Here is a 15338-nt window from a genome sequence, read left to right on the forward strand (position 1 = left end):
AAAATCAGGGCCTATATATGTCAAATCATATGACTTCATTTCCACACTAGGCATTTCTGATCTAGCTCAATTACACAATTTCTGACTCTAAAACAACTTCAAAGCCCAAGAAAACAGCAGCAATGCAGAACTCTGAAATCCACACAAAGGATATTCTTTTTTCCTCTTTTTTAATGTTGTGCTTTGTGGAATCTTTATTTGTCTTGTCATATAATCAGAATAACTAATCACAGAAGTATATATGCAATACATGTCTCTTGTGGTTATCATAATCTTCACCTATAATAATTTCCTAAAGCAACTTATTAATATAAATTAATTTACCATGTACAGTATCACTTAAATAACTCTCATTGTTTTCAGTGATGTACAAGAGAGATTAATGCTGATTTATGTATTATGTGTGTACCTTGCTCCCTGATTGGGGCCACTATATGCTACCACAATGCAAATAATAAATAATAAGTTTACAATTTTGATATCTGTAAACAAGAAATATTCATTCACTGGTTCAGGCCCAAAAACTCTGTTCCTGTTTTTGTTAGTGACAGGTACCTGGTTAAAAAGACAATAAACCTAGCAGTCCTGAGGCAACCAGGTCTTAAGCTCCCTTGGTTGGCAGGGACTGGAACAGCTGACCCATTTAGAAGCCCATTGATGCATTCTAATATCTGTCATTAAATTTACCTGAAATAGTTACAAAGAACTCAATTATAACACGATAGTATACTGAAATTCACATCCATGTTACATGAGGAGATGGTAGTGAACTCCTTATTTAGACTGCCTCTCTTTACATAATAAAAGATTTTGCAATCTTTTTTGGAGGAGCTCTAACACCTCCATTATTTGCATAAGGGCTTTGAAATGCAGCAGAGAGAAAGGCCTTTGGTTAGGAAACGGCCTTTTCTTTGTTCCTTGAAATTCCATTTATGTTTAGCTTGCCTGTATTGCTCAGGAAAATGATAGTAGCATGAACATTCTAAGCAGAAGCAACAGATACTGCAATGGGAACGTCTGAGAGCTGCCAGAGGAGCTGCAGCATTGCGGGTCAGGAGAGAAGAGGAAAAAACCACACCAAGTTCCCCAAAACTACCTCTTGGACCCAGCATCTAAGTGGCCCATCTCCTCTTTTGGGGGCACCAAATAAGGGTAAGAGCTTCCCCAGACCAGGAGAAGGAAACAGAGTTATGCCACCAGGCCAGTCTTCCAGATATCCAACACCTGGCCTTAGCAGCTCATCCTCCTTTCTGGGATCACAGCCTTGTCCTGCCAACAGTTAATGTAACTCAAATAGTAGTAGTCTGTGCTGCTACACAAAAGGTTCAAAACCTGCTGTTGGTGCATGATGGACGGACTGTTACAGAATTTGTTTTTCCCTTTAAAACAAACTGAGAAATGACATATAAAATACTATGGTAAAAGAACATTATTAAATTTGCATAGTCAAGCACTCAGTAATTAGGAAATGCCAGAATTAAGGCTGCCTGTGCAACCTTAGTTCTAAGCCCTTGAACACATGCATTATGATGAAATCTTTAATTACATGAACACATACTCTTTTTCCAGCAGGACCCCTGCAACATTCAGTGTACACAATGGTTTCACAAGAGGGCTGAATTAAGATTGCATGGACAACTGTAAATCTGCCATTTCCTAATTGTCACTGTTTAGCTTTGCAACCGAAACAAAGTTATTTTAATACAGTTGTTATATTCAAGAACATCAGAAAATTTGCCTCATCAGATTATTTACTAAAATTTAAATGTACTATTCAGAAAGCGCTGGCATCTTTAATTCATTAAAAAAATTCACCACAATGAGAAATTGTATCTCAATGTGTATTACTGAATAGCCTATCAATGGCATGCAGTAATAAAAGGGTAGGTATACCCTTCAGTGCTATATGAAAAACAAGTTTGACTCCCAACCCTGATAGTCTCCAGTCTGGAAGGAAACAGTTTCTTGTCATTCAGTGGGAGCTCAATGTTGTCAGTTAAGGATTGTTGTCTATTAGCTCTGAAGGTAGTCCCAGTCCTCTGCAGCTAACAAGGACAGTGATCATCACATTGCAAGGGCTTGAGGGAAAGAGGGTGTTATGGTACAACAGATTTTGCCATCTTCCATTGGATAGGGTCTGTACATAATCGTTATCCTTCCAATTTAGACTCTCTCTTTCCTGTTTGGAATCATTTTTGACATGTATAACTACTACACAAATGCCTCCTCCAGATTAGGTACTCAGGAGGCCTGTATCTCAGAGTGGTATGGCGTCAAAAATGATAGAACATTTAGAAAACCTGACCTATGAGGAAAGGTTAAAAAACTGAGTATGTTCATTCATGAGAAAAGAAGACTGAGGGGAGACCTATTAACAGTCTTCAAATATGTTAAAAGTTGTTATAAAGAGGATGGTGATCAATCATCCATCATTGGAGGGTTTTAAGAACAGGTTGGACAAACACCTGTCAGGGATGGTATAAATTTACTTGGTCATGCCTCCACGCAGGGGGCTGGACTTGACTTCTTGAGGTCCATTCCAGCCCTACATTTCTATGATTCTATGGTTTCTGTGGGATGGAGGAAGATGAACAAATTTTCTGTGGCATAACAGAGTTCTCTGTCGCCAACATGTCCCTAAATTGTTTCAGAGCTGAATTGTCATCAGAAGATGAACAACACTGAGTCAAAAACAGAAAAGTCACCAACAAAGGGTAACTCCTCTGTACCATCAAAGAACTCTGCAGTAAGCAGTGCTTGTTAGCAATGCAGCTACAGTAACCCTATCTAAGAGGAGAGACTCCTCCATATAGCCAGACATTTGTGTGTCACATGAAAAAAACCAGCATTTGGTTGAGGTAATACCTCTTATACTGCACAAAGGAAGGTAATCTGAATTTTTACCTCAGGTGTCTTTGTGTCTGTCACCTGACATCATCTTAAGGTTGCAGATGATTACCCATTCCTGAAAGCTATTATGGTATTAGATTTCAATTGTTTTTTTTTTTAAAAAGAAATTTAGAGTGATGCATTTTCCAGTTTTGAATGGAAGTTACTGCTTCACTTCTAGTTTATTAGTGCAATTTTACAGACTTTATTGGGCCAAACCAAATCAATTTAAGTTACATTCCATCACAATGTGGTTATACACAGACTGAACTGCTTTCGGTAGAGACTATTCTTTCTTTCCTCTCTGAAAAGCACCTATAAGGACAATAAAACCAAACTAAAACAGTAAGATGTTCAGGGCAAGGACCAACTGTGTTTGTTTTGTACAATGCCTAGCAGAATAGAGTCTTTGGGTGCAAATGTAAAAATAATATTTAACAGCTAAACCAAACAAAAATCTGTCTACTTTTAAACCTAATAGTACCACAAGAAATTATTCACTCTGATTGTCACTAGGGGTCAGTATTAAGACATATTACCTTCATACAATACAGCTAGTGAAATTCTGCTATAGGTTCCTCTTTCAGGAGTACAAACTTCAGTTATAAGAGAGACATTTAAACTAGGAAAAACAATAAAATCTGTAATATTATAAATGATCACACACCACTGTTTTAAAATATAGCCCTCAGAAGAGATCTTGCAATTGTACGCATACTCAATAGATCAAGTATTTTCTTATGTATTTTTGTACATTGATACTTCTATGTTAATTTTAAAGATTATCTTGTATGGTAATAACTCTTTCATTTTAATCTAACGTGTGAGTCAGACCCAATCTATGATTTGAGAGAGACTAGGGTTTTTTTTTAACTTTCCTTTCTCTTATAGCTTCCACCATCAGGAACTCCCTAGCACACTTTTAACAGAAAACCAAATAAAATAGAACATATTAAAAATTAAAGTATCTGTACAATATAGTTTTATGGTTTTACCATTTAATGTGGATGCGGTGCAGGGCACTAGCTGGGCTACTGATGAAGAGATACATTCCAAATGTAAACAAACAGGTTACTTAACGTTTGTTCCATTGACAGCTATGCATATTTAAATTCTAGTCGTCTGTATCATCGCTGGATATTGAAAGCACTTCTTTAAAAACAGTGGGCTGGACTGGGACCCGGGCCCTCCATCTCCACTGGGTCCCAGTCCAGGACCCTGTCTGATGAAATGCTATCAGGACTCACCCAACAGAAAGTCTAATCTACTGCCCTGGGCTACTTCCTACCTCTGCCCCTTCAGTTCAAGGATGGCCCCATAGTCCGAACAATCTATAGGGGCTCAACTCAGGAAAGGTCCATTTTATTATTTATAAAGCATTGTCCAGATACAATGGACCAGCAGTTATGCTGGGTCAGCAGACCAAAGAATTTCAACAGAGGCTTGATCCAATGCCCACTGAAATTAATGGTGGAACTCCCCTTGTCTTTAGAGGGCACTGGATCATGGTCTAGATGAGCCTTGTTGACAAGCAGCAAGTTCCTGATCTGGACCTTATAGCCTAAGGTCCAGACCCTGCAAACACTTATACATATAAGTAAAAAGGTGCTCAGGTATTACAGTTATAGAGGCCATACAGTTACCTAGATGTATAGAATTTTACCAACATGAGTAGCTCTCCTGAGTTCAATTAAAAATGAAAATGAAAATGAAAATTTTTAAATCTTTTAGTCTGATAACTTTGCTCTTCTTGGGATGATATTCTGTGATCCCCAGAATCTTGATGTATTATTTAGAAGATCCCTGGCAAGTCAGTAGTGGTCACCCAGACTTGTGTTCTATGACATAAGAAATCATGCATATACTACAACTCTCTTCAACCCTTGATGCAGCCTCAGTAACCTGTTTTTCTCCCTCCTCCCCCAAATAAATCTTTAGCTGAAAACTCTATATTTTGCACGTACAACAAACTATAAAAAATATACATTTTGGATAATATCCTTTTTTTTGTTGATAGTGTGAATGATTTAGCATGGCTGTTAAATCTTAAATCTATTTAAGAGCTTATTTCTTCCTTGATGATAACTCTAGTAGATGCCCAAAATTCAGATGTAACCAGCATTACTAAGACAACTATAAAATGATATATATACACAACACTCAAGATAGGAGAGAGTCAGATCAGTTTATGCCTTACCAGCTTGTATATTTAACATGTTTTAAGCTCACATTACCTCAGAGTGTATCTAACTAGTTTCATTTCACTTTTAGTAATTGTCTATAATATGGCTAGGTTATCCTATAAAAATGAAAGGCAATAAGATAGAGATATATTTTAAAAGGTTAATATAAGAATAGAGCCATATAGGCTCTAAAATGAGTTGTCCAGGATGGAATAATTTCTTTTCATGTCCAATAGATGGCAGTGATGTTATAAATTAATAGTAAAACTTTGCTGAAATATAATACCTAAGAAACCCCTGTGAACTTAGAGCTAGTTCTACTAGCACTAGTATATTTTGGGATTTTTGCATAATTTATATTATTGAGGTGTTATGGATTTCACGGAGAAGGGACACTTTATAAATAGCCAGATTTCACAGACTATTTCGTGCAATTTATTTGACAATAGCATTTTGGTGTTCAAGTGACTGTATGGAACTTCATAGTTATAAAAATCAGTATTGCCTATTGTAATAGAGTGCTTGGAGGGCCAGGGGGCCTACTGGTTGGAGCACCTGACTTCTGGCTCCTTGCTTCCCTGGCAGAGGTGCATCAGTCCTTAGGAAGGTGTGGTAGGGGAACCCGGGCCCTCCATCTCCACTGGGTCCCAGTCCAGGACCCTGTCTGATGAAATGCTATCAGGACTCACTCAACAGAAAGTCGAATCTACTGCCCTGGACTACTTTCTACCTCTGTCCCTTCAGTTCAAGGATGGCCCCATAGCCCGAACAATCTATAGGGGCTCAACTCAAGTAGCACCTCTTGTGGACCCCTTCCAGCTTCCTGCCACAGTCTCAGGTCCATTTGACCAGCACAGACGTAAGATTAAAGGGGCCCAAAATGTCTTTATAGTTCAATCACACAGTTCTCTCATGGTTAGGTGTTCCTTCAGGGGTGCCACTTAGGGTGGGTTCCTCGTAGAGGAGCACCTGCCCTCCCCGCAGTTTCATACCACATTGCAATTTTACAAACAGGGGTGATGCTGGCGGGGTCCTGCGGGGGCTATCGCCACCCCAAAATTTGCTTTAGCTCCCCCATAGTCACCTGTCCCAGAGCTGGGTGCCCGGCCTGCTGCTCTCCAGCTGCCCAGCTCCTGCCACCATTGCAGTATCTCCTTTTTTGCGAAGCTGATCCATGGCTGCAGAGTGCTTGAGGAGCTCACCTGATGTTAGAGGAGGCCATGCCTGAGTGGGTCTTTGCTGAGCTGGGATGGAGGGACAGGGAGCCTGTCTGTGCTGGTGCTTCTGGCTCAGGAGTGGGAGATTCGGCGTGTTCAGGCTCCTGAATGCTCAGCTTAAAAAGACAATGCTTTGACACACTCAGGCACACACACACAGTCTCCCAAACACACCCCTACCCCACATGCTCTCTCTCTCACATACTCCCCCAACACTCACTCCCCCTACACTCACTCTCTCTCTCTCACACACACACACACACAAAACCTCCAACATTCAGTCTCCGACACACAGTCTCCCTCAATACACACACTCTCTCTTGCACTCCCCAACACACACACATACACACAGAGTCTCTCTTATACACTCTCCCCAACACACACATTCTCTCAAATACAGTTGTATTATTGTTGTTGTTGTTACTTCTTGGTACTTCCTGTCAAAATGTGCAATGCACATATATTCTCTAATTTTATTCTTTCAAAGTTCACTAATTATTACAGTACTGTTATTTTTATTTTTGACTGCTCTGTGCCTTTCATAATTTTATTTCTCTTTTATGCTTAAATTTAATTCTTTGAGTAGTGAGTTCTAAAATGCCTAACCAGTCCTGGCTGGAGTAATTACAATTATTACTTTTATTACCATATTGTGCTTTGTCATTCATTATTTAAAGTGATACAATCAAATAATTGTATCCTTTCTAGAATGTAAATTTAGCATGTACTCACCTTAGCGGTGCAAATATTAAAAAAATTAGCTAAACATATCACTTTAGACACTGGGCAGATGAAGGTCGCTTATTTTCAAACTGTATTTTAATTATAGCTGTAAAATAACCTAAAGTTCATATAAAAATAAATGTGGTTCCAAGTCTGATACTAATAGTAATAATGGAGTCAAATGTTAGTGAGTCACATACATAGAATCATACACTCGTAAGACTGGAAGGGACCTCATCTATTCAAGTCCCCTGCACTCATGGCAGGATTAAGTATTATCACGTGATTGTAATTGGTAAACATAAATTCCAAAATAATTTGAAGAATAAATTCCCATTCTTAATAAAAGAGGAAAAAACTTAATCATGTACGTTAGAATTAAGTAAATACATTTTTAGTGGAGTGCAAAACAATTGACTAAAATAGAGTAGTTAATGGCAGTAACACAGAGAAAGGAAGCAGATTTTATTTATTTTTAAATAAGTTATTGTACAAAGATAGTGTACAAAGTATCAAATCTATGTTTCAGATACCTGTGTCAGGGTTCCAAAACTGATACCTCAAAGTGTGGGATTGGGAATATCTTGCTGTATTATCACTTGATTATTCTAAACTTACATATAAACTTAAAGTATGGCTTTAATTGGTGTTTCTATATATTTTTCTTTCTTTATATAGGCATTAGATACAGTGCTCCTGTGTCAGCTAATTTCTAAGTTATCTGCAAAAAAAAATAAAATTAGTGTTTTCAGGTGCCTAAGTAGCCCCTGGAATCGTGGTTAAAGTTGCCCTCTGAAATGGCGCCCCTGTGTTTCTTGGTCTCCTTAACAGTCTCCTTTGGTCAGAGATGCTGTGCTTCTTCCCTCATGGCTGCCCCAGCTGCCAGGCTTCTAGTAATGCTAGTAATACAGCCAGTAATGCTACAGGGAAGCAGCTAGCATCTGCTTCTTTGCCAGTTAGCCGTGAACTGAGCCAGGTTCTCGCCTTTTCTTCTTCCTACTTGCCTAGCACTGCAGTTATAAGAGGACACGGCTAGCTGGTCTCATAGGTTTTCTTTAACCCTTTTCGCGTTGGTGTCATGTTTCTTGGCTTTATCATGTATATCCCCCTTTATTAGGGTGACTATTCCTGCATTCCCAGAATACCACAATTCCGGTACTTCCAAGAACAGTATGGACCTGCTCCTGCTGGTGTGACCCCATTTCCACCAGCGTGAGCTTGGATGTATGGTGCGGAAGAAGCCATGCTGCATAGGGGAAGAGGGCACCCTTTTTAATGAAATCTGTAAGAGGGGCTGCAGTTCATTAGGGACTTTGTATGCTCACCCACTGTTAGAGTCACTTGAATGTGGGGATAAGATTTTACATTACCATGCATACATCATAACAGAATGATGCCTGGGGTCAACTCTGGGTTTGGGACTACCGAGCTCCGCAGCAGGGTCTGAGCGCACCCTGGGTCCGCAAGCCCCACCACATCTATCCATTCACTCTTTGGATCTGGTCAACTTTGTAGGGTTTCCTTGTCAAGCTCAGTCTCCTAGGGTCCAAAACTTCTCAAAGCTGAACTCCATATAGAGGCAATCTCGAAACCAGTGCCCTGGAAGACCACATGCAAAACACCTGTCTAGGTCTTTGCTGTTATGATTGGGCCTTCCTCTGGGTATTTGGCAGGTCCCTGTGCATGGGATCCCTCTAGTTCAGGGACCAGTGATATTCCCTTCTTAAACTCTAGTGGGTTGGCAGTTTTGCAGTCTGAGGTGTCGGTCAAAGGCTCTTCACTTTTGGTCCAGCAAATCCATGGGCCTCTTGATCATCAGGCCACTCCTGAGTCCAGGTGAGGGGGGAGTAGGTTGAAGCCCCTCAAGATGCTCGCTTCTATGGCCCGCTCCTTCATTTGGCAGTGTTAGACCCTTGGTCCCAGCAGGTCCATGGTGGAGTGTTAGTATCGGGTCTTGGCAACCAGATAATTTTCCATAAGACAAACAGTGTTTCCATGAGACAGTCAGGGTTTTGGAATGATGTCACATCACCCATTGTTTTCCTCCAGCAGGCAGTATCTGCGTGAACTGTTCAAATAGGACAAGCCTGAGCATCTATCCTCATCTCATCATTTCTGGGTAACCGGGTGGGGTCTTGGTTCCAGAGAGCACTGCTCATTGCAGAAGTGTTGCTGGCACATCTCTTCCACAATGTCCCAGGCATCAAGAATGGCTGCCTTGACCTGAGCATACTCTCGGGCCACAACAGGGTCTCTAAAGCATGATACAATTGTGCCATCCCAGTTAGGCATGGAGCCAGCAAAACAGCTCTTTGGTTTAGGGGCCATCAGGAACCATAGCCACTTGCTCAAAGATTTCAAGGAAGGCTTCAGGATTGTCATTAAGTGGCAGCTTGGTAAGCCTGACTGGCAGTGGCCATGGCTAGGTTGAGTTTCACTGGCACCGCTGTATCAGATGGCTGTAGTATCATGACCACCTGCTGTATCAGTTGCTGCTGCTGCTGGACTGCTAAATTGTGAATCAAAAGCTGCTGCTGGTTGGCCATTTGTTGGAACATTTGTTGCTGATGATGATTATGCGCATTCTGATTGGCCATTCATTTTGGCAGCTGATCCATCTCCATTAAGCTATGGGAGGAGGTATTTTCATGAGGGTGTTTCCCCCTGTGCCCAGACTTCCTTATCAAGGACTAGGGCATCTGCCTTCATTCTCTACCGATTTTGTAATAGGGAGCATGGAGGGCCAGGTGGCCTAATGATTGGAACACCTGACTTCTGGGCCCTTCCTTCCCTAGCAGAGGTGCCTCAGTCCTTAAGAAGGGACCCTATGGAAGCAACGCTTCCCAGCAAAGAGTCTAAGTCCACTGCCCTGGGCTACTTCCCACCGCTGTCCCTTCAATTTGGGGTGTGGCCACTATAGTCCAAATAGTCTGTAGAGGCTCAATTCAAATAGCATCCCATTGTGGACCTTTAGCAGCATTTTGCCACAGCCTTAGGTACCTCTGGGCAGGGCAGACACAAAATTGGAGGGGCCTAACTCCAAAATGTCTCTATAGTTCAATCACACCGTTCACTCACTGCTGGATGCTCCTTGGTCTCCTCAGCAGTCTTCCTCAGTCAAGGACGCAGTGCTTCTTCCCCAGTGGCTACTCCTCTTTCAGTTAGCCACTATGCTGTTCTTGTCACACAAATATTTATATGTTGCTGTTGGCTTTATGGTTTAACACTCTGGGGGCTTATAAGAAGGAACTAATTCATAACTAATAAAATTGTTTTATTCTCATTAGTCCCACTTGTGACTAGAATAGCCTCAACATGATTACACAGCAAATTCACATTATTTTAAAGAAATATCTGCATTCCCAGTAAACGTACTTACTTTCAGTGGTTTACAAGTGAGACAAAAAACAAAAACAAAACTAAAAACAAACATGATTGCTGTATAATCATGTTGAGGCTATTCTAGTCACAAGTGGGACTAATGAGAATAAAACAATTTTATTAGTTATGTATTAGTTGTATATGTATATGTATTAGTTCCTTCTTATAAGCCCCCAGAGTGTTAAACCATAAAGCAAACAAACCATGTTCTAGGACAAATATCGATTACACTATCTCAGGCTGGATATTTTTTTCAAATTAAAAAAAGGGTTAGTGGGTTTTTTTAGTTATATGAATATAAAACAAATAGGGGCCATATTCTCAGCTGGTGAGCTGGGGCTATGCTGATTTGTATCAGCAAAGGGTTTGGCCCTCTCATTCATGAGTCCAAAGTTACTCTTTGGCTCATCTATGACTCAGAAAAGAGCTTCATTTGGAAGTGAAGTTGGCAAGGACTTAATTATAGTCACACAGCATTCATCCTGTATACATATTTAATGTAAGTTATGCTTTCTGATCTGCACAGCAGACCTAGGATCAGATTCACAGGTCCATGTTAGGTTGGTGCAGGACTGTGTAGGAAGAGAAAAGTAAATTTAAACCAGCTTTACATTCCCAATCCATGAACTGCGCATAGATCAGCTCAGCAAAGGCTACTGTAATTAACATCGGCTGTCCAGAGCCTCAATGACCAGTTTCTGCAGCTGGACACTACCATGGTGCAGGGATGTCCTGACCACATCCTTTACACTGGGGACTAATGAAGGTGGCATAGAACAGCCACACCAGCTTATCACCATCAAGAGATTCCCCTGGCAGCTGCAGCAAGTTAAAGTCTGGCCTCTTGACTGCAATACTGTGCTCTCTTTTATGTGTGTGTAACCCCCACTGACGTTGAGTAGAGATCTAGGACATTGACTGGAGAATTTTTTAAAATCAAAGTATGTTCAGATTAGTATTTTACACAGTTATTTATTAATTGCACACTTACCTTGCATTGTTAGGACTGGCTGTTGTGAGATTAGCCAGAGCTATGGCAGCAGCTTCTTTTACCTCTTCATTCTCACTGCTTAGCAACTGAACTAGCTGGGGAATCCCTTTAAAAAAAATAATTGAACGTATGCTGCTTTAAATAACTCATGGGAAACTTTAAAATGATCCTTACAAAATGGAGCTTAATGGAGCTAATTCCATCTCCTCCCCAATTTACTCACCTTGGATTCTAAAAGCATCTTTGCTAGCTAAATTCTCACACATAGCAGAAATAGCTTGAGAAGCAGCAGCTTTAGTACCATCACTGTCAGTTCCCAAAAGTGTTATGAGGCACTTTTCAATCTCTTCTTCATGCAAAATTTTTCTATTTTCAGCTTTCCACAAAACAAACAAAAAATAGCATTAATCTTCATAGAAATATGATTGCAAATGAGAAAAATGACATCTATTTGATCTCACACATTTGTTCCTTGCTTTTGATACAAATGAGAGACTGAAGCCTGGTGTGTGGCATCACAGTTCAAGGCAATTGCACCTATATTCCTCCCTCATGGTCCACCAAGGGCACTCACTCTAGCTCCTGGCTCCTCAGCTGTCACCTCTCCTGGGCAGAGACCCGCATTAAAAGGGAAGGGATATAAAAAGGATGTATTTTAATAACAAGCTTTAAACCCGAATAGCCAAATTCAGTAGAAAGTTTGTTCCCTGATAGTCTTAAAATCACAGAATTTGTGCAGACTCAGTGATTCAGCTTTCACATTTCTGTCATACTCATTAAGGGATACATTTTTCCCTCTGTTATTGCTAATAGAAGTCATGTACATGAAATTTAAAGGCAAATATACAAGTAAAAGAACAATTAAGCTGTGTACTTGATGGTTCCCATACCAGTCACAGTATTATATGGACCAAACAAAAGGCAAGGGCAGATAAAAAAGTGTAACTCATAGTTCTTCATTAAAATGCAGCTTTAAAGAAAATGTCGAAAGTCTTAGGGCTCAGTCTTGCCCTATGCTGTATTGATATGCCGGGGCAAGGAAGAGTGCATAGGAAATCTCTTCCTATTATACAAGCAGCAGCACAGGATCTTTCCACAGCACTCAAAGGAGAGCTGGCCAACAAGCTTGGAGGCCTCACCTACCTCAAAATAGGTGTGGTCTGAAGTTTAGAGGGCATGTCCAGCTCCCTCCCTTCACCTAGGGATACATGTTGCTGTCAGCAGCCCTGTTCAGGGTAACAATAAAGTGACACCAGAGTGCATCCTCCCTGACTGGCAGGACTCTGTAGCAAAGGAATCACTGGGTAGCATATCTGCTGCTCTTCATCACTGTAATCACTAGGGCCAAGAGCCAACAAAACACTTAAGCAAGTGCATAACCCATGCTTGCGAGTAGTCCCATTGACAGCAACAGGGCAATTTATGTGCTTAAAGTTATGCATATGGGGTAAAATTTTCAAAAGGTCATAAGTGATTCAGGAGCTCAAGTTCCATTGACTTTCAACGGGACAGATATTTAAATCACTTGGTCACTTTTGACATTTTTGCCACTACTATTTAAATCCTTTGCTGAATCAGGGCCTAGGGCAAGATGCAGCCCTCAATCTGTAATCTAACTGAAAAAAAGAAGATAATTTTAATATTATTTATAACATTTAAATGCAAACGATAACTCTGGATGTACAAAATAAAAGCCCTGCAAAGGAACTGTATTAAATCCAGAATTTTGTGGCACAACAAAGCAATCTTTAATAGCACAGTGATTAAACTGCCAGTTTGGCCTTATATAAACAGAGCACTGAACTAAAGATGGTGTCCAAAATTTAATAAAATATTTGTGCTGCCTAAATTGCTTTGTTCATACAGTGTAACCCTTTTGTGACATCTTTCCCAACAAAGAAAAGCTAAGGCAAATACCTTTTTGAAGGATGACATGTAAAAAAATAATGGGTTTACTAGCATCACATATATCAGGAAAAAAGCAACTTCAGTGACAGCTGCCAACACCACTTATTTCAGAAACTGACACTGGTTTATAGCTAACTGTTGTAGTCAGAAAATAGATACATGTACCATCATAACAGAGGTACAATTTTCTATTTTAATGAAAGACTATAATTCTTTTTCTCTGCCCTGCTGGAAATGTTCTCAAAATCCAGCTGTGTTCACCAAACCTGCAAAGGGCAGATTACTGTATAGTTATAACAGATTTTAACGATGAAGTCACATGCTGACTCAGAATTATAATGTACTATATTGGATTTCTGCCCAAGAAATCATGCACTTACATTTTAATCAGAGGAATAATTGAGTACTACACCAGACACTATGCATGCTACTAATGCAATGAATTTACAAATGCTGCATGTTCAGTACCTTTACAGTACAAAAAAATCCCCAAAACACAATTGCATACTGTTGATTCTGATTTTCCCCTACACTAGTCCTGGTAATTGCTACTGTTCCACCTTTTCTTCAGCTAAGAAGTTAACTTTAGATCATGAACCTGGCGAGCTGCAATGTATTTAACATCTCCCTCTCTTCCTGGTGCCATGTCTAGGAGCTAATTTATTGGACAGAGTTTACAGTAGTCCAGTAAAACATGTCGTCCCTTCATCTAACTTTCACTCACCCTAAATCCTAGAGTTTTGAGGCAAATATTCTTATTTTCTTCTCTAACCTCCATTTTTCTAACTTGTTTCATCTACACCAGTGGTCACCAACCGGTTGATCGTGATTGACTGATCCCAGAGGATCTCCCAGTCGATCGCAATCTCCGGCAGCGCAGCGGGGCTGCTGCTAAGATAGGCTCCCTGCCTGCCCAGGCCCCACGCCACACCTGGAAGTGGCCAGTCTGGCCCCGCGGCTCTGGGGGCGGAGGGGCAGGGGTCACCCGTCCGCAGTTGCTCTGGCCTGTAAGCACCATCCCCGCAGCTCCCATTGGCTGGGAACAGGGAGCTGTGGCCTATAGGAGCTGCAGGGGCAGTGCTTGCAGAGAGGGGCAGCCCAAAGGGGCTGCAGGGGTGTGTTCGCCCTTTCCGTGAGCAGCATGGGGCCAGGGTAGGCGGGGAGCCTGCCTTAGCAGCAGCCATGCTGCACCACCAACCGGGAGCTGCCAGAGGTAAGTGCTGCCCAGCGAGAGGCCACACCCCAAGCCTCAGCCCTGAGCCCCCTCTCAGAGCCAGCACCCCAAACCAGCCCTGAGCCCTCTTCCAGAGCCAGCACTCCATACCCCCTCCTGCACTCCAACCCCTTGCCCCAGCCCTGACCCCGCTCCCAGAGCAAGCACCCTGCAACTCCTCCTGTACCCCAACACTCTGTCCCAGTCTGGAGCCGCCTCCTGTACCCAAACTCTCTCCCAGAGCTTGCACCCCTCACCCCCTCCTGCACCCCAACCGCTTGCCCAAGGCTAAGCCCAAAGCTCCCTCCTACACTGCGAACCCCTCAGCCTCAGCGCAGAGCCCACAGCACCTCCCGAAGCCCAACTCCCTACCCCAGCTCGGTGAAAGTGAAGGTGGGGGAGAGCAAGTGACAGAGAAGGGGGGGATGGAGTGAGTGGGGTGGGGTTTTGAGGAAGGGGCGGGACCTCAGGGAAGGGGTGAGGTAGATCCTGGGTGGCTGTCATAGCATTCCTTCTCAGATCTGAACCTTAAGAGTTCAGAAAATGAGATACTAGCACCTGAATCCTCTAAGCTTAATTACCACCTTAGATCTGATAGCGCTGCCACCACCCAAAAATATAGTGTTTTGGGGCACTCTGACCTCCCCAACCTTCCCTGGGGACCCCAAGAACCCAGATCCCTTGGGTTCTTAAAACAAGGAGAAATAAACCATTCCCCCACCTTTTCCCCTCCCAGAATTTCTCTCCCTGGGCTATCCTGAGAGATACTGATCCAAGCTCTTAAATCACCATACAGAGAAGCATCTCCTTTCCCTTCCACAAAGAGGCAAACA

General features: G+C 41.8%; 1 protein-coding gene across 2 annotated transcripts in view; it reads right to left on the bottom strand.

The window, feature by feature from the left end:
- ARMC3 (armadillo repeat containing 3) overlaps nucleotides 1–15338 on the bottom strand; it is a 91627-nt gene that overhangs the window by 31658 nt on the left and 44631 nt on the right. For both annotated transcript variants that reach the window (XM_050937372.1, XM_050937373.1), the window contains 2 exons: nucleotides 11608–11760; nucleotides 11385–11490 (listed from right to left, as the gene is read on the bottom strand). In XM_050937372.1, the coding sequence (XP_050793329.1) occupies nucleotides 11385–11490; nucleotides 11608–11760 (259 nt within the window). The remainder of the gene's footprint in view (nucleotides 1–11384; nucleotides 11491–11607; nucleotides 11761–15338) is intronic.

This window comes from Gopherus flavomarginatus, chromosome 2 (genome assembly GCF_025201925.1).
Source record: "Gopherus flavomarginatus isolate rGopFla2 chromosome 2, rGopFla2.mat.asm, whole genome shotgun sequence".
In the NCBI taxonomy this organism is placed as follows: Eukaryota; Metazoa; Chordata; order Testudines; family Testudinidae; genus Gopherus; species Gopherus flavomarginatus.